Source organism: Beta vulgaris, chromosome 6 (genome assembly GCF_026745355.1).
Source record: "Beta vulgaris subsp. vulgaris cultivar EL10 chromosome 6, EL10.2, whole genome shotgun sequence".
NCBI classification, from domain to species: domain Eukaryota; kingdom Viridiplantae; phylum Streptophyta; class Magnoliopsida; order Caryophyllales; family Amaranthaceae; genus Beta; species Beta vulgaris.
This window is the reverse complement of record NC_079207.1, coordinates 58,188,317-58,214,577: the sequence shown is the minus strand read 5'-3', so window position 1 is coordinate 58,214,577 and position 26,261 is coordinate 58,188,317. Positions and strand designations below refer to the sequence as shown.

At 39.4% G+C, this 26,261-nt stretch overlaps 1 protein-coding gene across 1 annotated transcript; it reads right to left on the bottom strand.

The window, feature by feature from the left end:
- Positions 1-305: 305 nt before the first annotated feature.
- Positions 306-26,261, bottom strand: LOC104897160 (coilin). Its single transcript, XM_010683986.4, has 13 exons — positions 25,915-26,261; positions 23,414-23,478; positions 23,014-23,280; positions 21,794-21,958; positions 11,751-11,814; positions 10,854-10,931; positions 10,542-10,707; positions 8,120-8,244; positions 3,696-3,959; positions 2,945-3,016; positions 2,696-2,857; positions 908-1,106; positions 306-792 (listed from the first exon to the last, which is right to left on the bottom strand). The coding sequence occupies exons 1-13, from the start codon at positions 26,107-26,109 to the stop codon at positions 605-607; spliced, it is 2,010 nt and encodes a 669-aa protein (XP_010682288.2). The 5' UTR covers positions 26,110-26,261; the 3' UTR covers positions 306-604.

Below are 26,261 nucleotides of genomic sequence, written 5' to 3'. Positions count from 1 at the left end.
TCACCTAGTTAGATTATACCTTGACCCCCTTAACCCCCCAAAATGATGTACTTGGAAGTTGGAACCCTAAAAATGAATTTGAAGCTAAACTGACTCACGAATATGGCACAAAATGCACATAACCAAACACCCAACTCAACCCATACCCGATAAAATTTCAAGGTACTTTTTCGTTTCATCATCACTTTTCCTTTTAGAATATATTTTTTGTTCTTCACACTTTTTCTCTACCAAAACCAATTCATGTGATTCAAGAACCACAAGCAAAAATAAGAAACAACAAAAAAATTATGGAGCGTAGATAATGGATAAAATGTCTGTTACTCTATTTATAACTGCATGTGTACATATCATTGGTGCAAATTCGATTTCAGATACATTACGGTGAACATCACAACCTCGAAAAGTTTACCATGTAGCCACATACAGATTAAGGGTTCACAAAGCTAAATGCACAGAGAAGACATATTAGACCTGTGCAAAGAGCCTATACATAATAACACACCCAAGGAAAAGAACCACAATAATATGTAGCAAGTGACCATAGGTTCAAGGCTCGTGATCGAGGCTGCGTATCAAAACTTTATGGTCGTACCTTCATGATTCATACACCATTTTGTGCTCGTAACAAAGCCATAGTAGGACCGAGCGCACTGCTTTTCAAGGTTCTGCGAGACCATGAGCGCTTAGCCGAAGTTTCTTTCTTGTTCCAACTATCCTCTTGTGTAAGCTGTGCTTTCTTTGCAGACAAGGCCTCGCTTATCTCTTCCCACACGTCTTTCTTCCCATTCGCTGTCAGACGGTTATATGACATCAATTACAATAGTTGTTTAATAAATGTATTTCAAGACCCTAATAATTCACAAAAGAAACATAAAACAAAATTAACTTATAGTTTCGAGCATACCAGGAGCACCAGGTGTACGCAGTTTTTGATTACCAGTATCTGGTACAACATTCTTACTTCCATCTTCTGTTATGTTGTTCTTCTTAGACATATTCGGAGGGACAGAGGTACCATCGGATGCTGGGGCTCCAGTGGCTTCTGATTGACTCGAGTCAACGCGCTTCAAAATACGTACATCAACAAGAGAAGGGAAATCTATCTGCAAAATATACAAAGTGATTACATCACTAATAAGGAAGATAACATCTGACAGCAAAGCAAAAATCATCTGAATTTACATTCACAATACTCCACAGTGTGGCTGGTATGAGATACCAAGGAGGAGGCTGAAATGGTCTCAAGGCCAAGAATAAAAAATCCAGCAGTAGCAAAACATTGTATCAATTGTTGTGGCACCAACTTATTCAATTATGGACCAAGGAAAATAAACAAGGTGTAGCAGAATTCAACTTCCTCCACTACACTCTCACAAATAATGAAAATTAATAAATGGTGATGGCTATACTTGTGAAATCCTTAAAACCATAACAGGCTAATGATTGGAAATTTTATCACAATGATAACAACTAAAACAAGGAAACATAAAACATTGAAGGAACCCATTAGGCTAGAGAAATTGCCAAGTAGTATATACTATATATATTAAGTTCACCCATGCACATACCAAAAACTAAGTGCAGGATAGTTAATTATTTCCCAATGTTCTGTCTGAAGTGTGGCTAATTTGCAGGGATTCTTTGGTAAAGTGTAGCTTTAGTATTAGAAAAACGAGAAGATTAGACACCTGGTAAATAGCACATGTAAGGGTAGACTAAGTTCAACAGTCTTTTTCAATAACCAATTGGGTGCAGCATATTAAGAGAGTATACATAGTCTAAAAGTTCAATGGCTTAATTACCCCTTGGAATATTGTTTATATCTAACAATGTCATTATGAAAAACCAGGCACATACTTCATAGGTGGGAAGCTACCAGAAACTTGCACCATAGATATCTCAAACATATCAGACCAGAACATACTAAAACTTTATCAATATCAGTCAAAATCCTAACGACTGTTCAAATTATCTGATCCGAAAATCCGCCGATCCGAAAATCCGCCAATCCAATCCGAAATTTCGGATATCCGATCCAATTTTAAGATTTCGGATATTTCGGATCAGATATCCGAAATAAATTTCGGGTTTTCAGATCGGATATGGATCGGAACTTTTTAAAAATGTCAACGGTCCGATCTGAAAATCCGGTGTTCCGATCCGAAAACCCGGTGATCCAATCCGAAAATTTCGGATTGGGTTCGGATCGCAATTCCTCCGATCCGAAATTTTCAGATATCCGAATTTTCGGATCGGATCGGATCCGATATCCGACATTGAACAGGCCCTACAAATTGGAGTGCAGTTTAATATGGTTGGATTGTATAGATTATTAACTTCCATAAAAGTACCTTCTAGTAACTTATACTAGTATAGATTTATAAAATACACTAGTCAAAGATCAGTATGAGTCTGGAGGCCACAGTTCACTGTGTACATTAAGACACGATGGAGGGAGATTCATAAATCATAAACATCTTTTATGTAAGTGTTAAACCATTTTAAGTGCTCAATCATGGTCTCAAGTAATGCGAACCTCACAACAAAGTGCAAACAAACAAGTATGCCAACTGCAGTGAAGGGGACAGATGAGTCACACAGCTTCAATAGTTATGTATTTAGAATCCCAGCCAGGAAAAGATTGCTCCTGAAAGTTAGCAGAATATGAACTTATTTCGTACAAAATTATTACCTCTAGGGATCCATCTTCATTATACACAGAAGGTTGCGGAGGTTCTCCAGAATCATCATCATGATCATCGCCTGCCTTCCTTTCCAGATTAAGTGGGTATTCTGGTTCTGGAACCAACATAATTTTATTCGAATCTTGATGAACACATGAAATCTTTCCAACCTAGAGAAAGAGAGTTCAGAAATTGATTGCACTTAGATAAATGTTAGGAATATCAACAAGGAGATAGCAAAAGAATTTGATTCCTACTCGGAAAGAAGACAGCTGCGGGCACCAAGATGATGACAGCTCCAATAAACGATATGCAATTATGTCGCCTACCTGCCATGTGAAATCAATACAGCTCAAATATCAGACGACAGAACAAGTGTTTATGGTTTAATCCCATATTTGGCATCAGCATTCATAACATGAATATCTGAGTATTCAACCACTACTCATGTTCTACATCTTCTGAATACTCACAGAACAGGCCAACAGGTCAATTCTGTAATAGCTCTAAAACTTAAAACATTTTTCCTGTACGCATAAATGGAACTGAGGCAGTAAAAATAACTAATGTAGTATAGTAGATACTCGCTCCATTCAAAAATTTGCTCCTCCAACAATTCCTATCATCATTATTGCAGCTTCAGAGTTCGAAGAAGACAAGTCAAATTGATGGAGGAGCCAACATTAGGTTACTTTCATTTTCGAGGTCAAACTTTGACCATTACTTCTCATAATATATTAGTAAAGCAAAAAAGAAAAACAATATTATGAACTTATTGCATATATATATATGATGGGTATAAATATTGTGAATAAGGATATTTTTTATTCAAGAAAAAGCAGTGGCCAAAATTGTGGCATGAAAAGCAGACGATAATTATAGATGATTTTGAGTGGAGGAAGTATTGTTTGCCTGGTTAAAGCTACAAACTCGGGGCCTTTGTTTTACACATACTTACAACCAAGGAAACAAGACATTGCAAAAGACAAATACATAAAAGATACGAACCTTCGGCAAGTCAATTAAAGGTATGAGCTTCTCGAAATCCACATAAGTGTTATTTGGCCGCTGTTTTCTGGAATCCCATGCACCAGAAGAGTGGGTGTTATAATCTCTTTGACCCTTCCAGGAAGAGCTTGGCTGGTTTCTGGCAGCTCTTGAACTAGAATGGCTGCTATAATCTCTTGATTCCTTCCAGGAGGTTGGCTGATTCTCCTTGCCCCATTGCTGACCTTTCCTTTTATTTGTGATTCCATTCCAGCAAAATGTTTCCTGAAGTTATGTCTCAATGTTGTAAAATATCATCTTGTCCAGGAGAAGAGGCAAGCAATAGCGAATGAAGTAAAGACAGAATGAACAGTTGGTCGGTTTTTACACCTCACTAAAACATTAAAATTTTAAGACCAAAAGCAATTGTGGGAAGCATGATAAATATTATAGGATCACTGCAACAAATTTTTTTACACTGTAGAAACTGAGAAATTCTTACAAATTTGCTCCAACCAGACCCAAAGTACCTCAACGATTATCATAATCATAACAATAAAAGTTTGCAACGAATATGGTATAGTATGATAAAACTAGACAAACTTAAAGAGAACTACAAGTTCAATAGCCTTTGTAGCTTGTTAAAATACAAGATCCTGCAACTTGTTGGTTTGTAAACTATGGCTACATTCATGATTACACGTCAGGGTAGCCCAACGCGCACAAGTTTTGGGTCAAGTTAAAAGGTTGCCATTGGAGAGGGCTTTTAGTGGACAGGGTCAATACATCATAATTGAGGCCACTGATTTTGTAAAAGAGAAGATATGACAAAAAAAAAAAAAAATTCATGTATATTGGTTCACCCACTATTACCTGCAAGTCTGCAACCACCTTTGGCTGAACATAAGGCAGACTGTTACACGCAGGAATTGTTATCTTTGCAATTTTCAAGGAACAGATTAACTGGATTTTGCAGAGACTAACAATCATATTGCTTTACAAGTAAATATCAGACATTATCCAGCAACTATCACATCAAACACACAGTTTGACGCACTAGAAATTCAACAACAGAACTCCACCTTTTGTCAGGATAATATTATGATATTCTAAAATGTTCCTCTATCCCATAGAGATCGTATCATTCACATAAAGAAAGTCAAACACCACAAAGTTAATACTACTAGAATGATAGGAATCATCACTATGCTCTATTTCTGATATAAAGAGAGGCTATAAAGTGATGATCCAACATCAACGGTTAAGATCTGACAAGAGCCTAGCAACATGAAAATCATGCACCTGAATGTTACCTCAAATAAGATAGGAAAAGAAACAAACAGGCCTTTGGAGCAGCGAGTCAGTCTCATTGGTCAAACTCAGTAGATATAATAAATGAAGCAAGTGCAAGGCTAACATTGATTGGAATCAGCCAGTATAAGACCTGTTCAATGGGTTGGGTCCCCCAAAAAAGCCCTTGACCCGACCCTATATTATAGGGTCATGACCCGACCCAATCAAAATAGGATCGGGTCGTAAAGGGTCTGACCCTAATAATGGATTAGCAGGTCGGGTCGGGTCAAAAAAGGGTCACTTGTGTTTTGTTCTGAGAACCAATTCTTGTTCTCTCTCTTTGCACTGGGTTTTACTGTTTTAGGTCTTCCATAGCATACCACCATTGCTATTATGTTCATATTACTTGCGAAATTACTTAATTTCAGATTCTTGCGAAATTTTCGTTCTCACTAAATAAACGGAGAGGAGAGAGAAAATGGGTAAAATTAAAAGCATAAGAAGATGAATATGAAGCGTTTTCTCAAAAAATGAAATCAAGAGAGAGAAAAAAAGTAGGCTACCTACAAAACCTGAATCTATTTAACCAAATCAGTTGGCGAAGTTTCAAGAATATTTCTGGCGATTTTTTTTTTCAAATTTAGTTTTCCCATAATATATTACTGTCAGTAGTACCATACTGTCATTGCTATAATGTTCTAGATGCTCAGTTGCTCTCACATCAAGTCCTCTCACCTTCTGATTAACTTACTATTTGGCATTTCTTTTCTTTTCTTTAAAAATAGGGTCAGGGCCGAGCCGCGTCAGTCTAGCCCTTGACCAGACCAGACCCGACCCGCTAACAATACCCGACCTTTATACAGCATGGCCCGACCCGACCCGACCAGTAGCGAGCATCTGTAGCCTGCTTTCTCCATTCAGGACATCTCACATTATGGTCAGTTCCATAAGATATCTGCATCTGTAAAAGTAACCAATGACACTCAATACATAAAATTGTATTGCTTGTTTGATTTTCTCATGTACCCAACCAATTCAGTGGAAATTAATCACCTTTAAATTTTTCAAATGTTGGACCAATGAGCGATAGCCAGGACATCAGTATGCTCATTAATCATACCATTCAGCCTTTTGCCTAAAGCCTCCATTTGGAGAGGCATTGCCCCCCCCCCCCCCCAAACCAATATAGTCCATCCACTAGGTTGTAATTGTTGTTTGGAATATCAAGTTATAATTCTAGAGACTAGAGAGTATGCTGTCAAAGAGGCAAGCCCTTCAAATGTTTCTTAATGGCATGTAACAGATGGCTGGCTGGCAAGAACCTGCAAGTAGCACATCAGCAGCTCAGAATCTGATGCCACCTTAAGACCATCCTGAAATCAAATTCTAGGATGGCTTTCCCCTTAGTTTCTCGGTCGTGAAATACATGGTCCCTGTTCCTTGCATCTAAGTTGCACACTCCCTTTCAGCCTTATTGGCCCTAAACCTACGCCACGCAGGTACAGGGCTGGATTATGGTGCCATCCTCACAGCAATAAAATATAATAATTACATCGAAAATAAAAGAAACAATAAGTGCTAAAACCTTGCAGCACTACCACCTTATTGCTTAGGTATTCAACAGCACTACAATTGCCAGACCTTTGCAGGCGAGGTGGTGTTTGAACCAGGTAAGTATAAATCATAACTCAGTTGTGACCACCAAGACAAGCAAAACTCACTGTTTTGCCTATGCACCATAAAAAATTTAGTTATGAATTGAAATTGGTAGTCATTTCACTAACCTTAACTGAACATATTTGAACATATTGAAATAATCTTATCTTCCCATAACATATGATGTAAGACAAATATAACAAGCCCTACGTATGTTGGCTCAAGTTTCAACAGATAATGAAAGTTGTTGTCAATTTGGCAAGCCATTGTCACATTGGACAGAGAAAATTTTGGTATTAAGATATGACACTAACGCTAGCAGACAAAACTTTTGACAATACTCAAGTAGAATTCATCACGTCACCTTTATTTCTCTCATGCAAAATAAGATTTTGGTTAATCATTAAACACATAAACCCACCTGATAGGTCAATGAATAAATCTGAACAAAGAAAAAAAACCTTGGAGAAATAAGAAGGCTTAATGTTTATTTGAAGTATTAGTATGCCAAGCCCTTCAAAGTCAAAAATAATCATAATGCCTCCATTTATGGACTGGACAATGTTGTGACAACAAGTCCACAAAGTAAGCATAGAAGCGATTGACCGGGTCACATAATTGTTTTGCAATAAAAGTTAAGCAATGTGGACAGCAGAGAGACCAGTTCCACATGAGTTGAGCAACAAATCTAAAGCTAGCAGGATTTATCAACAGGACAACAGCTATGAGATATTTTCCTTGGTGAAATATTTCCTACTTATTCTAGAATTTCAGTTTTCGAAATATATTAAGAGATTATATGATAGTGTTTGTGTTGAGGAAAGATACTGATTATATATACAAGTTGGTTTTGGAAAGTAGTAGTACCATAACAGCCCCTTCGGTGACTGGTCATAAATGGTGGTAATGATAATACACTTTTTTAGTGTTTATTTGAAAGAAAAAATTCATATCAATATCCTTGGTAATGCTAATTCATTCCAAACATCTCTTTGCCATTACAATCATTTCGTACCACTAGGCAAACAGGCTGTAATGGTATTAGGAATCAAATGGATGGATCAGATTGGAAGAGTTGTACTTCCCCAATCATGGGTAATCTTATTCTGTTGTGTTTATTCTCCTTTGTTAATGATAGTGAAGTACTTCTGTAGTTGTCGACCTTGGTTCTTTTAACGTCGTTAAGGAAGGGGTTCACTATGTTAGTGACCATGGGTAATCTTATTCTGTTATGTTTGTTCTCCTTTGTGTTTTATGTGCTTCCATTGTGTAAAAAGTAGTAACCCCTTTTCCGCAACAGATGATATGAAAACTTCAAAAACCAAATCCTATTTCAGTCTTCTCTCATGTTAAGAGAGAGAGAGAGAGAGCAAGTCAGACAACTTGTCAGAAAATAAATATCACGTTCAAAGCCATACAATGATACAAATGATCTGGAAATAATATACATGTAACGGAAAGAGAATGGTAAACCAAGCAGATATAAAATACCATACCTTGGCTGGTGTATGTTTGTCAACATCCCAAACATGCTTCTGTGTGGTGTGATCTTCAAAAGAACTTTTTTGGGTTGTCTGAACATCCCAACCATTTGCTTCTTGATTGTCTTCAATATCCTTGGCTGCAACCAGAAGATATTACTGTGAGCCAGAAACTATCACCATCAACTGTAGAAAAGGCATACATGACCATAATACAAACTTCAGCCAGCAACCTCCCACACCAGGCCATTACCTAAAAAGTTAAAACCTCTCACAAAGCTCCTGCCTATATGGAGTAAAGGTCAAGGGTACACAGAGTAGGCCTTATAATTGTAGAGGTTTCTAAAGAATCCATATTGCATAAGCAAGTTCAGACCATTAAGTGAGTAGTGAGGGTAACAGTCTCGAGAACAAATTTTAAATGCATTTAGGATACAGGACAGCTAAAAGACATTCTTCTTTCAAAAACTCCCCCAATTGGACAGAGTTGGTATTCATAGATTCTTGAAGAGATGCTTGATTTTAAGAGATATTGTCACTCATACATACTTCCATTACATTTAAAATCACTTCAGAAGTGTCTCCTTAGATTACTGTACTCTTCAGTCTTCACTCCAACAGATAAAAAAGCTTTAAGATTCTTCTAGTGCAAGTCAATCTTGCTTTTTGCAGAATACCTACAAGAAATATTAACCCTTCAAAAAAGTCTCTTGCTGCTTAGCACACTCTATGTTTAACTAGGGCAGCTGGAGGTCGGAACTTGAAGGATATGTTGATCTGGAATAGAGCTGCTGTTGCGAAACTTTTGTGGGCTCTCACTCATAAGGATAGGTTATGGTGTAGTTGAGTAAAAAGTTTCTATGTTAATGATAGGCCATTAAACTCTATAACCTTGCCTGTGAACATGTCTATGCTCTCAACTGATTGTTGATGCTGGAGAGTGCAAAAATGTGACAAAGGATGGTGATTTCTCCATGCAGAAATTATACAAGCAAAAGAGGGTTCAAATTCAGAATGTTCCTTGGAGAAGAGTTGTATGTGGTATAAAGCTTCTCCCAGAGCCTTTTAAATGACTTGGCTGTCCATTTGGAGAAGGGACAAGCTGCTAGTTTGGAAAGTTGTTGTTACTGATAGTTGCCCCATGTGTGATAAGCCACTGAATGCATTAATCATCTTTTTTTTTTTCAATGTCATTATTCCTGGGAAATCTGGAGTACCGTGCCTTTAGAGTTGAAGGGAAATTTTCATAGCGCTATTATTCCGCCAACTTTGCTATACGGATGAGAATGTGGGCCGTCAATAGACCTGGTTATTGGGTAGGTCGGTCTTGGTCAGTGTGGGTCAATAGTGGGCCGGGTCATTTACCGAAAAACTGTTTTTGTTGAGGGGACACATAGATCGGAGTAATGTGCCATACTTGAAAACTAATCCTTTGTAGATCTCTTCTCTTCTACAATATTATTGGCCTATAATAATAGCTTTGTATTGACTTTGTCCATAAAGGATATGTCCATTAAAGGTCTTCTCAAATACAGGCCCTTTAACCTTTGACCCGACCCTTAAGCCCATTGGGTACCATGTCAAAATATTTATTTGGCCTTGGATTGACTCAGTAAGGCCATGTCCATTGAAGGTCTTCTACAATATAAGCCCTTTGACCTTGACCCAACGCTTAAGCCCATTGGGCAACCATGTTCGCCTACAATTTTTGCCTTGTATTGACCCCAGGACATGTCCATCAGGTCTTCTCTAATACAGCCCCTTTACCTTGACAACAACCCTTAAGCCCATTGGGCTACACTGTCACAAAATACCAAGCTTGGAAGATGAATATGGGTGAGATGCATATGTTGACGTGGATGCATGTTAATACGAGAAAAGATAGAATCCACATTGAAGAGACTAACCAACTGCATTGGTTTAGATGTATCCAGCGATCATCAGGGACCAGTTCAAAAAATTGAAAGTTGATAATAGAGATATTTCCAAGAATTTGGGAAAGGCCATGGATGACCAGGACGGAAAAAGACATGAAATTAGGTCAGCGAGATCATATCGAAGTGGAAAAAAGTAAATGGGAGAAGAATTCACGTAAACTCAGGCAGATGACATCTTGGTTCATGTAGCAACCTCCGTCCTCTAAGGCTCTCATATTATTGCTTTAATTGAATCCCAAGTTCTGACAGAAAATGCTTTTATATTCAAAAACCTTCGAGCAGAGCTGCCAAGTTTCATGTAGTATATGTTGGATCATAAACTTGGCACATTGCCATGTGGCATTTATCTTATTTTGGTGATCCTATTCATAGAAAGGAACTAAATTTAAGAACCTGTACCTTATAGCACAAAAAATGTATTCCTTTATTTGTTTTATAAGGAGCAATTTATTTATGTATTGAAAGAAATTTCTGAAAAGCAAAGATATCAGCAGCAGTACATTTGCCAGACGGAGTGAAGCGTATGTGTCCAGGCCGAATCTCTACAGGGACTAGATCATCATCTGCATCACCATCTTCCAAAACAAGCAGTTCGATGTTTTTAACCACATCTTTTCCAGATCCTGAATCTTTATTTAGATCTTGCACAGGCACTTGTTTCTCACCCTGCTTACACAAGAGAAAGTAAAGAAAATCTTTTCAAAATTATGTAGTTAACCAAGTGAAAGAACTTACGTTTCAGAAGTTAGCATTAGGCTTTCCACTACCAGCAGCAGAATTCACACATGTATCAGCACCAATTGGTTACGTACCTCAGCCACATTAGTTTTGGCACTGTGTACTTTTTGCCATTTCCTCTGAATCCTCTTACGCCGAGTACTTCTGCATACCTAGGAAAGAAAGGGGTGGAAAAGAACTAAAATAATTACCAGGAATGTACAAATAAATAACTAAAACCTGTACTGGAACATCCATTAGAAAAACTGATCTTCGTGATAAGAAAAACCACAATAACAAAAAAAACAGACAGGATACCATCTGGGATGCACACCCTCAAGTAGCTGTCATGAGACCAGTAGTGATAATGGATCGAAAACTTAGGGAACTGAATAGTGATAAACATACCATAGGGAAGCATAAGATTATCAGTTGATCCGCACTCAAATATCTCCATCATTAGATACACGGCATACACCCATTGAATATAAATTTGCCTCAATTCTATAAGAGACTGGGAAAAGGAAGCAGACAATGCTCATAAGAAATTTACATGCATGGACAACGTCGCTGGGTCTTATATGATACAAAAGACTAATATTTGTAGATCAGAAAACAGCGAGGATTAGAGCACACCATAAGTAAACAGCTCACAAGAAGGCTTAAACTGAATGGAAACTGCACAAACAAGTCAATCCTGCTCCAAACCCGATGCCAGACATTCTAGGTTTGCAGTTTGCCAATATGTGAGAATATGTAGCACAAACTTTATTACTTGTGCGATCAAACAATTGTCCACATAGCCATATTGCATATTAGGACCTAATCTGCGAAAGAAACCTAGTAGACAAGTAGATCTTACTAAGCAAGGAGATTTAGTTTCCCACAGAAATTAGAACTTATTTCTAGAAAAAATGGAACATCTTTATGTGTCATTTGCCACAAAATAAGGAGCAAGCCAGAAGAAGATTAATCACTCTGTTGTCGACTACCTTTCTTTCTCCATTAGGCGCGCCAGATGCATGTACAGTCTTTTCCTTTTTGTCCTCAAGTTCACTGCCAACAAAATTAAGATGTCCAGGAAGTAGTTAGTTCGGCAAACGACACAGTTGCTACAGCAACAGAAGCAATTCCAGATGTACAATAGCAAGATAAAGAGCAAAGTTAGCTCCTAGAACTCATGGAATAAAAATATATCATAGTTCCTTACAGCCTCAAGCAATTCCCCCACCCCCCAAAGGGAAAAAATTTCAGGGAGTGGACAAAAGATGGTTCACTATCTTTAAGGCCAGTTTGGCATAGTTTTGCAATGTGAGAATGCAGGGAATATACAATGAAAGATCTTCATTCCTCCATACTCTTCTTACTCCAAAACCAACTAAAACCAAAAAGCTCAGCTGATGGCAAGCCCTACTGGAGTGACAAAATATTTATCAAGACATAGCAGTGCAAGTTTGTTGCAAAGCTCCAATTTCATATAGCATATAATTCACTAATCCTAAGATGTTCTGTGTCAAAATATGTTTCGAGTTCCAACAATATCCTTTTAAAACTACTTCTGGAAGAAATTAATGAAGAAGCTTCCCCGAAGCAAAGCATATTATAATGAAGTTAGGAAGTTTTAATAGTTTGGTCAAGACATAGAGATCAAAGAGGTCTAATTTCACCCATTAAGACGTCGGTAGGCATAAAATTTTAATTTTGGTCCCCTCAAGTGCAATGTTAACCTTTATAAAAATGGTAAATAAGTTAACTATTGTGGGCTACTCTCAAATCTGGTATATTCTGAATGGTTATTTATAATATAATGGGTCAAGGTCCACTGATAAACTGGGCAATTTATACAAGTAGTGGACATAAAGCCCATTTAAATACTGCGCTATTTGCTAAACCCTGGAAAGCTTTTATAAATAGAGCTCTCCTTCCTCAATTTACAGAGGAGAGATGCTATGAACTCAGATCAAACTTAGTGAATAACAAGAAAAAAAGGTTAAGAGGATAGATAGTATTGTATTCAATCAATGGTCATCAACTTCATACAATGCTCATCATTCAAGAGGATGCGTGCTCTCCCAAGGTTTTCCTATTTCTCAATACTGCTCTGAATGATTCCCCACCGGCCCCCTCGTACAGATCCCCTTTTTATTACATCACACACCACTACCTACAACAGTAATATTTTAAGTAAAAGACCAGTGTACCCTTTCTAGAAGGTAGCTAGATATTTCCAGTACCCATCTGCTCATTCTCCAGCTCAGCACTGCTGGGAATATTCTCTAACCCAATGTCATTTCTTTTAGCCTTGTTCCTTCTATACGTAATCAGCACAGGAGGTTTAGGGTGAGTTACAGCATTACCCCCCACCCAAACTTTCACCTTGTCACCTTGTCCTCAAGGTGAAAAGATGGAGATCTCGTGTGTAAGGCTGAGTATTCATCCCAGGTGGCTTCTGGGTCAGGTAAGTTCTCCCATTGGACCAACACTTCAGTTTGTGATCCAGGTCCCATAGGCACATAACAGATCCCCAAAACAGCAATAGGAGTGGAATTCAAGGCCAGTTCAGAAGACAGATGAGATGGAATGTGAGCTGAAGCTGGATGATCACCCAGGGCCTTTTTGAGTTGTGAAATTTGGAAATCGGGTGTATTTTGGCCGTGGGAGGAAGTTCCAGTTTGTAGGCTACTGTACCAACCTTTTCCAATATCTTGAATGGGACATAAAAGCGTGCAGCGAGCTTTTCAAAGGGCCTCTTGGGCTAGAGATTTCTCCCCGTACAGGTGTAATTTCAAGTAAACCATTTCCCCCACATTGTAGTGAACATCCCTACGCATACCATCTTCATACAACTTCATATTGTTTTGTGCCTTCAAAAGATTGAACTTGAGATCATCGAGTATGGCATCCCCTTCCAGCAATTGGTCTTCCAAGGTGGACACAGCCGTGCTGCCTTTCTCAAAACGCAACAAGGGAGGGTCCTGCCTGTACAAAGCCTTGAAAGGAGAGCAAAGGGTAGAGAGTGAGTGGACGTATTGTAGCAATACTCCGCCCATGGAAGCCACGAAGACCAAGAACTTGGGTTGCCCATTAATAAAGCAACGTAAGTAGCCCTCCATCCATTTGTTGACCACTTCCGTTTAGCCATCGGACTGGGGATGATAAGTCGTGCTCCGGTGGAGTTCGGTGCCTTGGAGCTTGAAGAGTTCATGCCAAAACACACTAAGAAACACTCGATCCCTCGATCAGAGACAATTGTTGAAGGGAATCCATCGTCTCGGACAAAAAGAGCGGCCACATCGGCAGTTGTGAACGGGTGTTTAAGAGCCAAAAAGTGGATGTACTTCGTGAGCCTATCCACCACCAAAAGCACCGTATCAACCCCGGCAGATCTAGGAAGCCCTTCCACAAAATCTCCCACCACTTGGCTAGGGATGGGGAGTGGTTGGAGTAGACCCGCCGGTTTCGAGGTAGACTTTTGTTTTTGGCATACTTGACAAGATTGCACATATTTTGTAATGGCCTTGTGCATCCCCTACCAATACCATTCGCTAGCTACGCATTGGTAAGTCTTAAATTCCCTCAAGAGCCCACCAGTAGGTGAGTCACGATATTCGTGAAGAAGTTGCTGGACCAAGGCAGATTTGTTGGGAATGTCAATTCGCCCCTTGTAGCGTAACAGCCCATGAGCTACTGTGAAACCTTACGGACCTTGCTGGCCCTCCTCAATTTTGCTCTTAAGCTGTTGGATAGAGGAGTCTGCTGCAATTTGTTGTTGCAAATCCGCCCATTGGGGAGTGTGCGTGGAAATAAGCGCCCCACATTCAAGAGAACTAGAGAATTGCCTTTGATGGGCCCGTTTTTGTACTTGGTTTCAAAATCGTAAGCCATTAACTTACTCAAATCCATCTTTGATAATCCGTACCCACTTCCCTTTGAGCCATGAGATAACGTAGGCTCAATTGATCGGAATGAATGACAAAATGCCGACTGAAGAGAAAATGTTTCCATTTTTGAACAGCTAGAACCACCGCCATGAGTTCCTTTTCATAGATGGAACGACCATGAGCTTCAGGTCCCAACAACTTACTGTAGTATGCAATAGGATGGCCCCCTTGTAGCAATACTGCACCCACCCCAAATCCCGAGGCATCGAACTCCAAAATGAATGGCTGAGAAAAATCCGGCATAGCTAGTACTCGGCAGCAGCCAAGGCCCCTTTGAGGGGGTAAAAGCTTCAGTGGCAGCAAGTGACCAACAGAAATTATCCTTCTTGAGTTGTGGGGTAAGTGGTTGGGCTATCTCCGCATACCCCTTAACAAATTTGCGGTAGTACCGTACCATGGAATCCCCTTAATTCCCGCTAAGTTGGTAGGGGTGGGTCAATCCATAATGGACTTCACCTTGAATTGGTCCACTGCCACACCATTTCCCCCAATTACATGTCCTACTTTAGTTTTCGAGAATTCACATTTCTTTCAATTAGAAAATAAGTGATGTGAGGCCACCAATACAGGAGTTTTACTATATATAAGATATCATCAAAAAAACGTGGAATCATCTGTTAGTTGTGCCACTTTGATTGAAAATATTGAGCATCTTGTGCGTACCAACGCGCACATATTGTATAATAAAGGCTTATCCGTGTCTGTAAAAAGTCCTCAAATTCTTTTCATGAGGTTCCTCAGCGTTCAAAACGCAAAATATGTTATCCCTTCGGGACAGCATTAGTGGAATTCTTGGTTGAAAGAGATCTCCAAGTACAAACCTCCTCGAGTAGGGTCGGAAAACATTGTTCATCAACGCTTGGAAGGGGCATAACGAGGAACTCATAGTTCCCCTCATGAGTCCTAAAAGTTGTTTTAGGAATGTCCTCCCTTCTCATTCGAATTTGGTGATAACCTCAGATCAAGCTTCGAAAACATGGTTGAGCCATGGAGCTCATCAAGTAGCTCCTCAATCACCGGAATGGGGAATTTATCCGGTATCGTAACCTTGTTCAATTCCCGGTAATCAACGCAAAACCGCCAAGAACTGTCTTTCTGCTTTACCAACAGAACCGGGCTCTAGTAAGCACTACTAGAGGGTTGAATTATTCCGACCAACATGTCTTTGATGAGCCTTTCAATCTCATCTTTTGGAATCGGGGGTACCAATAGGGCCTTACACTCACCGAATTTACACCGTGTTTAAGGGTAATGGCATGCTCGTAGTTTTGCCTAGGTGGCAGACGTGGTGGCATGTTCAAAACATGGTCGTGAGCTTGCAAAAGAGATTGCAGCTCCGGGACAATTCTGCTTCAGCCACTTCGGCCTCTCCTTCTAACACATTCAACTCCACCAACACTCCTCCCCTCTCCTTACGAATGGTTTTGAGCATGGCCTTCAACGAAATCCTCGTTCTGCCCAAGGTAGGTTCACCCGCTAAGGTGACAGTTTCGCCCGACATGAAACTTTAAGGTATGAGTTTTCCAATTTGTTGTCATGGTTGCCAATTTTTCAAGCCATTGGATTCCCAAGATAAGATCAAAGTTCCCCAATTAAAGTGGTAGGAAGTCTTCCACCACATCAATCCCCTTTAGTTTGAGCAAAACTTGTCTACATTTCCCCTCCCCTTGCACGGCCTCCCCTCGTCCCCAAAGAAACTCCAAAAGGTTTTTGAGGCCGTCGCCGGAATTCCGAGCCATTGCACAAGGATGGTAGAGAGATATTTGGGTTGTTTATCCCCATGACTAAGTTAAGAGATATTTCAGTTTTCTTACGGGCTTGGGTGTGGGTCAGGTTCAAAGGTAAGGTCCTCATCCTTAAAATCCTCCTCTTGAGTCAACAACGCACTTAATTCTCTCCTTTTACACCTATGGCCCTGGGCCCATTTCTCATCACACTTGAAGCACAAACCCTTGTCTCTTCTGGTTTGCAACTCTTGCTCATTAAGCCTCCTCACTACACTAGTGGGTCAGCCCACATATGAGGTCGTTGATTTAGGGGTGTAGGAATGGTTGGATTGAGTTGAGGTCTGGCCTCGGTTTGAAGGTGTTGTTAGGTTAGGTCATTTTTGTGATGATGGGGTGTTGGGCTGAAAGAGTGTTTTGTGTTTGGGTGGTTTAAGTGGTTTTTGGATATGCGGGTGGGGTACTAAACGGAGGCCCACTTTCAGATTACCAATTTCGGCCCCATTTTTGTCGTAACTTGTGATCCACCTTAAGAGATCAGGCCCACAACTCGATCCACATTAGCTAGGCCCAAAACCCTTCCTTTCGAATTTTCCCTTTAAGGCCATTAATAAAATGGCCCTTTGCAATCTCCTCATGGACCCCTTCAGGGCAGAAGCTCAATGAACTTTCGGCCGTACTCCGCCACACCCTCCCATTGCCGATGCTCCACTGCTCATGGAGGGTTCCGGGGAAGGTGGATCAGAATTGTCGCAAAAGCATTCCCTTTAACTTCTCCCACCGTCAGATACGGTGTCTCCGATTTCCTCACTGGAACCAAAATAAAGCATCTCCGTTGAGGCCACCACTGACGCATCCGGTTCAACCTCCTCACTGAGGCGGTAGAAACTTAAAGAAACGCTCGGCCACAAGAATCCGGCCGTCAGGATTTTGGCCGTCGAAGGTGAGAAGGTCGAGTTTCTTGTAACTCCACCCTTCTCCATTTCCTCCGTTCTCGAAGGTAAAATCCCCTCCTCTTCCGACCATCTCCTCAAACTCCTATCCATCTCGCCAACCACCGCCACCTAGGTACGAATAGTGGTGGCTGCTTCCTTGGTCATCGGCGCGTCGCGGTGTGTTTTGCAAAAAAGGCTCCTCCAGATGGGGTTCCGGGTTTCTTCTGATCTCCACCTCCAGCTTCGCCAAATCTGCTCGAATCTTCGCAATCCCCGCCTCTTGAGTCTCTGTGGAGCGGTCTAAACGCTCTTCTAGGCGAATCTGGTTATCATTCATGTTGGTGTTAGTTTTTTCCGACGCTGTTGTGAGTTGGGTGAGGGCTTGCTGAAGGGGTAGAGCCACCCTGGTCATCACACGTGCGAGGTTACGAAATGTTATTCAAGGTTGTCAAGTCTATGGGTGTTGTTTGAAGGTCCTACCATGGCTGTTAATGGAGCCTTCTTCTCTCTCTTTTTTTTCTTTTTTTAGTAAAGCTATGGGAGATTGTTGATACCAAGTTTGCTATGAACTCATATAAGCTTAGTGAATAACAAGAAAATAAGGCTAAGAGGATAGATAGTATTACATTCAATCAATGGTCATTAACTTCATAGAATGCTCATCATTCCAGAGGATGAGTGATCTCACAAGGTTTTCCTAATTCTCAATACTTTTCTAAATGGTCCCCACGAGGTATAGATCCTCTTTTTATTACATCACACCACTACCTACAACAGTAATATTCTAAGTAAAAGACCAACTTGCCCTTTCTAGAAGGTAGCTAGATATTTCCATCTCCTCATTCTCGAGCTCAGCCTAGCCCAACGTCGTTTGTTCCTTCTATTATACGTAATCAGCACGTGAGTTTAGGGTGAGTTACACCAAGAGAAAAATAGAAGACGACAAAATATCATTCCATAGCTTAAAAAGTTTCTCCATAGTTAGTCATCCAAATCCATTTCCAAACCAATAAGAAAAAGACAAGCACCATAATACACGCAGTTCCATTCTTGGTGATCATCCTCGGACGAGAACAAGCCCCAACGCCCCTCATTCTTGAGAAATCAAACCAAAGTTATAAGTTTGTCAAAATTAGTTCGTGAAACATTCAAAGTTAAGTGGACATAAAGCCCATTTAAGTAAATAGACACCAAACTTGATGGGTTACAAAAAAACATATATCTTTGCCAATGAACCTCCTCTCATATATAATTTACTGTTCCCTTTATTTTCCCTAGGTATGCTATTGCATTTGGACTTAGTGCAAAGTGACGAATTCAAGAAAAAGCACCTATCTTGAATTGTAGATAAAATTATAGATCATAGCCTTTAGGAGTGACTATCTTACTTTTAGCCATTTTTTTGTACAAGATAACACCTCAGAGATATATTTCTTAATATATTCTTCATCACTTACTACAAATGACCATGTGCAATCACCTATAATAGCTACTCAAACCTCCTTCGAGACGATGAAGATAATAAGATGGAATTATAGAAAGCACTAGGTGGTAGCAGTATGACAGTGGGAGTAAGGAGAGAAGGTGGTGAGGAAGGACACACCACACGGTCAACGAGAGGAACGGAGAAGGTGGAAGTGAGAGATAGTGATACAGGCGATATATAAAAATGGCGCAAGCTGCTAATCAAACCAACAAAATTCACTTAAAATTTTAAGGCAAACCAAATTTAAATAGGTTTACGTGCCTAATCATCCATAGGAATATCAACGAAAGTGCTAGTAGTTACTCAACCACACACATGGACTAATTCAAAACCTAAACTTTTCTATCTGATTTTATGGTATGGCAACGGCCCCCAACTTGAAATTAACGCAAGTAAAATGGAGATGAAAACCTTCGGGGGTGCATTCTCTTCACCTTATATTTGTTGAACTTATGGGAGCTTATATTATAAGGTGTTAAAACTTGTGAACTTACTAATACTTGTTCAAACTTACTTGATCTTATTATACCTTAAACTTATTTTTCTAAGGTAAAGAGAACACAAAACAAATTTCCGTTTTCCCTTGATGGGTGCTCATGAAAGTATTGTGTAATGAACTGATATTAGGAGGGTAATTTAGGTTTATCTTGATTAGTAGCTTGGGGAATAAGCTAGGTAGGTTATTAACGGAGATACTCTATATATAGGGGTAATGAGAAAGGGAAAGACATGCTGAAATTTGATGAGTGTTTTTAGTGAACTTTTAAGAGTTTTTTTTGGGAGAGAACAAGCCTCTCGAAAGCTTGCATTTGTCCTTTAAATTGCTGAAATTTCAGTTTACCAAGCAAATAATCTTCTCCTTCCTTATTTTCTGCCAATATTGGTGTCCAATTTATGTTAGTTCATTACAAATGGTATCACAGCAGTACTTTTCTGGGAGATTAAACTGATTTTCGATTTGGCACAAAAAAAAAAGTTGAAGAAAGATGCAACAAATAAGAGATCTGGTTAGCGAGGGATTTTCATAAATCACACAAAACTTGAATCCTTGGTTTCTAAATGTAAGGAAGCTGCAAACAATCCAATATGAGCTTCAACTTCCTCTATTTGATTGAAGAAATCCGGATGAATGGATTTGGGAGATGGAAGAGTACTTTCAGTGTTGGATGTGAAGGTGAAGCATTACAATGGTTTTGCTTAACGGCGCCCCATTCGACACTGGAATGAGTATCTCAACTGGTTGTGCGGTGTTTTCTTCGGCACCGGGGTTTTCGCGGCAAGTGCAGGTTGTACAACAACCTTCGAAAGAGGTGGTAAAAGTGATAGAACCCTCGGTAGTTTTTCCCCCAAGAAATTCAAACCACCACCGTTAACTCTCAAGAGAAACTTGAAGAAGAAGACAACCCACCTATGGTCGAAGCGGAAGAGTCAAATATGAAGAATAATGCCTGTGTAAATGATTTTGGAGTTTATCACACCGGCCAAGAGTTACCCGACTTGACCGACGGAAAATTTGGTGTTTGGTGGATTTGGTGGTGAAGCTCATGGTCATCCTGGTGGTGAAGGTTTCAGCGAACAAAGGGTACTCCTTCAACACCAATTGTAGAAAAGAAGGCAGGTGGTGCACATAAAATCGGTGAGCAGCAGTTCCAGTGGTGGGCCACGCTTGTTCATTGGTGAAGTACTTGGGTGCAGCGGCAATGGAGATGGACGAACCGGTGAAGGGACCGGAGGTTTTGCTAGTTCTGGTGGTGGACTTAGTGGGGGTTCCCGCTTAGTTGCAGGCTGTTGCAACGGGGACAGGTCTAAGGGTGGAAGCAACTCGTTACTCCCGGAGGTGGATAAAAGACAAGGTGACTTTTCTGGAGGTTTTATCGGCGGTGATCGAGTCGGTTTTGTTGAAGGAACCACCATTAATGGTGGCATGAACACAGAAGGATTCGTGAAAGGTGGTCTAGTGGATCAGGTGGTGGACCCGGAAACTTTATGGGTAAAAATAGCTTCGCTGGTGGTAATCCTGGTAATGGAAGATGGTGGAGCACACGAGATTGCTTGCTGCAGAAAACTCCAGAAATGGTGGAGTATAGAAGAGGGTCCAAAGAGTGTGGTGGACCTGGAGACTTGATGGTTCGAATTTCTTCACTCGAGAAATTTTTGGGGGAAGAAGACCTTGATAGAAGAAGAATGGTTGGGATGTACGTAGGCTTGCAGAAGAAGGCACTAGAAGAAGATACCAATAGTAAGGGTAATTAGTGGAAGGTCAACACCTCGCCAAAAAGGAGCTTCAATGCATGAGGAATCCTAATCTCTGTGTCACAACATAAGAAACACGTATCATTATTGCTGCCAACGCCGAGAATCAAGTGCTAATTTCTATCCACCTTGAGGACAAGGTGAATGTTTGGGAGGCTGGTAATGTAATGAACTGATATTAGAAGGGTAATTTAGGTTTATCTTCATTAGTAGTTTGGGGAATAAGCTAGGTAGGTTATTAAGGGAAACACTCTATATATAGGGGTAATGAGAAAGGGAAAGACATGCTGAAATTTGATGAGTGTTTTTCAGTGAACTTTTAAGAGTTCTTTTGGGAGAGAACAAGCCTCTCGAAAGCTTGCATTTATCCTTTATATTGCTCCAATTTCAGTTTACCAAGCAAATACTCTTCTTCTTCCTTATTTTCTGCCATTATTGGTGTCCAATTTATGTTAGTTCATTACATATTGTTGGGGAGCTGATGAACCCTACTTGAACGACTCAACATTTTCAAACTTCAGAGGATAATATCTTAAGCCCTTGGCTGGAAGTATCCAGCTTATGAAACAGCTGGTGTGCGTTTTCTTGATATAATCAAGCAATTGATGCCATTAAAATTGTTGACACTCTAAAACTAGATTCTACAAAAGCTGACAGTTCATATTACTTCTAACAAGGTATAATATCCAAACCTACTTGGTGTTAGAAGTTGGCTCTGGACTTTTGGTGCAATTAATTGCGACTTTGTGTGTACTCTCATTAGCAAGTTTTCTTTTCTTCTGCGGTGTTTTGACATGCTCACGGTGATCAGCATCCTTCTTCTGGACACTTTCAGGTGTTACCTGCCGCTGTCTCTTTTTCCTGCAATGCAACAGAGGGAATCTAGTCCATGAGTGATGATCAAATCTTTTAAAAATCTATATGAAAAGAAACGAAAGACAACAATTAAAAGTAACGGGAAGAGCAGTGCATCAAAACTGGAATAAAAAAAAAACAAAAAAAAGAAGACAGCACATGTAAAGTTACAGAAAAGCGGAAGAGCATATCCAACAGAACAGAGCAAAATACAAACCATATGTGAAGCACGTCAACACCAAGTTCATTTCAGCCACAAAACAAGTATGGGAACACCGAATGGCATTCTTTATCACATATGCAATCACAGCGTTCTGTTGTCTATAGCTGAGAAACACCTATTCTTTCTTTTGACGAATAGAAACATCTTCTCTTTCGGGTAAAATAGATTCCCGCTTGCAATCATGTTCTCATTGACAAGATAGTCTGAACAATTCTAATACAAGCTTAGCCATACCGGTCTTTGCAACATGCCTGACCATAAAAATAATTCAGAAGATGTTTACCTCATCTTCAATGAATTGGTGAGCCAAAATAACACAAGATAGGGGTCCATGTTACTATATTAGTAATTAGTATAAGATTGGTATAAAGTAAAATAAGGCTTTTAAATGAAAAGAAGATCTTCTGTTTGACAAGTCAAGAATGAATTATTCATAATGGATGTTTTAGTTTAACACCATTTTCAGACAGATCATTAGCATAGAAGTGGATGATTACAGGACAAGATGTTTATAAATCCCTTCTGGCTTCTAAGATCCTACCTACAGATAGTTACTTAGGGATATCTTTAGCTACTTTACATCAACAAACTGTTAATCTTTATGCAAAATCCTATTGTCCCCCATCATCATAAGAGAAAATGCCACATCCTCTTAGAGAAGTATAGATGACAAAAATGCAAATGAACAACCAATATATCGAATCAATTTCCGGTGTACACTTCAACTAGGAGAGTCAAACTCCTAAAAGTACTGAATCCTAACAGACTAACACATAGCAGAGATTCGAAAGATAATATTGTAAAATATAAGGAATATAGAAGATTTCCAGACACGTACTTTGAGCTCTCAATTTTGCTGGATGCCTTTCTCTTCTTGGAAACTACATCTCCACCTTGAGCATTTTGCACAGGCTCCTCTGCCTCATCTTCATCCTCATCGATTTCACTCTGGTAGCCTCCCGTCTCTTTGTCAAACTCCTCATTTGCCAAAAGCCGGACAGCAGAGGGTAATGGTTGCTTCTCTACTATTGCATCTTCAACGAATAGTCTCGCCTCTTCAGATGCCTTCAATGAGTTACACAGGCCCAACCCATTCCTTTTCACACTGATACCAGAACAAGCATTTACATGTATTTAGAAGCTATGAATACATCGAATAGAGAGAAAAGGGGTGCCAATAATCTCCATTTTCATGGTAACATCCAAAAGATAATGAGGCAACAGCTTATGGAACTGACCTTATTCGATCTTTATCCTTGAAAATGGTAGTGGACTCAAATGGTGGAAGAACAAAGCCATTCATCTACAAGAAAGCAAGATTTACTCGGAGCACTATTTAAGGTACAACATACAAATTGATACTCATAAAAGCAAAAGTGCAAAATAGGGTCAAACGCCATAGTTAATCTAAAACCTATCAATTCCCACAATTAACATAATTGCAAAATCACACATGTAGTGGAGGAGCCATACAGCATCCCTTTTAGGTGGTTAGGAGGATTAAAGTTAATCAAGATTGTGAAGTTATTTTTGGATCCTATTACTTTTGATATTTAACTTTTTATGAGATGAAGATAAATCATTATAAGGGGGGTGGAAGCAGATCAAATTTTGAAAAAAAGTAGTATAAACTCAGAAGGTTTTTAGAGAAAGGAAAAAAAAAAAAAAAAAAAAAAAATTGGAAAGAATTGACAATGAAGGGGGATATATTAGATCAATAGTCAACAACAAAATGCAGGTACCTAGTCGTGACAAAAGTTCATGCCACCAAGAAGATTCTTAAAATGAGAATGGAAGGATCTTTCTGCATATTTTTTGAACTAAATGTACATATTTTTTGTCATGAGCATTTTTTATTGAACTAAATACGCATCTGTTTTCTAGAGAAGATGTACTTGGAGTTCGAAAATCAATAGATGCATATTCAATTCAAATAGTATGCACATTTAGTTCAAGAAAGATGCACATTTGTCCTTCTCATCCTTCTCATTTTCAGCCCCCACCAGAGCCTTTTTTTTCCTTCTTTTCGCTTGTTCCTCATTGGTTATACTATTTTTCCATAATCAGAGAGGAACTAAATATGCATCTGTTCTCTCAAGAAGATGTACTTGGAGTTTGCAAATCAATATATGCATATTCAATTCAAATAGTATGCACATTTAGTTCAAGAAAGATGCACATTTGTCCTTCTCATTTTCAGCCCCCACCTCTCTCCCCCCCCCCCCCAACACCCTAAATTCAGCACCTATGGTTTTCTTAACAAATTAGATCTGATGAATCATTGTTGAAGAGCCTTTTTTTCTTCTTTTCGCTTGTTCCTCATTGGTTATACTATTTTTCCATAATCAGAGAGGAACTTTATTGTTACTACAAATTACTTACTAGTTAAAACTGTGAGGACAATAGCCCAAAACATGACGGAAAGAGAGAAAATTTATGAATGGCCGCAAAACACCATATCCTTAGAGCCTTCTGCCTCCGTATCCAACAACTTGACCAGTACCCAGGACAAATCATAATAACCACTCAGCAAGAAAGGTTAACAGTAAGATAGGTATCATATGTTACCACATCACTCATACGCATCTCCATAACTTTTCTAGTGATGATTTACTCTCCAACTACCAAGCAGCAACATCAAATCTGATCTCCAAATTCAAGTTCTTTTATTTACTGAAAGATACATCAATGAGTTCACCCCCACATTCAAGTCTGGTAATATTACGGAACTCATTTCTATACAAATTGCTGGCTACATGGAATGACATCAATACTAGTTATGCTACCTAAGAGTTCTCTTTTCCATTGAGACATGCTACTCAAGGATATTATATTCTCCAATGGGGATCAAAAAGTTAAGCTCAAGTTAAAAATTCACCTTAACGAACCTCCTCCCCCCCCCCCCCCGGCTTTTCTTTCTGACTCATGTACCAAAGTCTTAGCCACTTACTTCTATTAATTTCTAATACTACCTTGCTACAAAATACTAGGCCACATTTGACTTGCCTAACTCCAACCATTATTTTACTAAAACTTTAAAAGCTAGTTACTTGGACTTGGGTATGAGTGTCGGACATTGGTACGTGTCCAAGTATCCGACACGTCAATTTTACGCCCAAAATGAAGTCTCCAAGTGTCATACCAATGTCCGAGTGTCGAGGGTCGGACACGGGCACATGAGTTGGAATGAAAGAATCCGAGTAACATAAACTAAAAGTATATATTGATATATAATGTGAAAATGTCAGAATGATATCATTGCATTTCTTATTATAGCGCATTTTCATAGTTTTTAGTTATGTATAATGTAGAAATTAGGGGTATAGGATGAAATCACATTAGTAAAAATATACATAATAACAATATTCACGGGCCAACAAGAGTTATGGCACATAAATTAGAAATTAGGGGTATAGGATGAAATCACATTAGTAAAAATATACATAATAACAATCTTCACGGGCCAACAAGAGTTATGGCACATAAATTTGAGAATAAATAATTCTTTCTCCACTCTCAGCTAGAAAGAGCAATAACTTGCAATCAGCAAAAAGAAAAATGCATAGACATCAAACCACATTGATAAAATTGCATGGAAAAAACTAAACTTTGAGACACTCCATCAAACACCCAACTCAAAATTAGCAGAGAAAAATAGCAGTCAACCCAGAAAAACATAGAAAAAATAAAAGACAAAAGGAAAACAAAGACATGCATGAAGTAAGGAGAGAGAAAATACAAAGAGGATGATGCCATTAGGGCAGGAGTGATGGAGGTCGAAAGAGTGAAGAAGATAAGAAACGACGTCGGAAATAGTCTGAAACTGTGGTTTGAGAAGAACCCATGAACGCTTGAGACCATTTTTTTTCTGGGTTTTGCTTAGAATTCCACGATCTTGGAAGTTTACTCGCAGTCTCAGCTTCATCGTCTCCATCACTCTCGTCAGGAGAGAGAGGGAAAGAGGCAGATTCTTCGCAAAGTTTTTTGGGGTTTTGCTTAGAAAAGTGAGAGTGAGCTAGGCTTAGGCCTCAAAGAACTTCACAGTATTCAACAGGTCCTTAAACCCTGAATTCGTGATGTGTGACT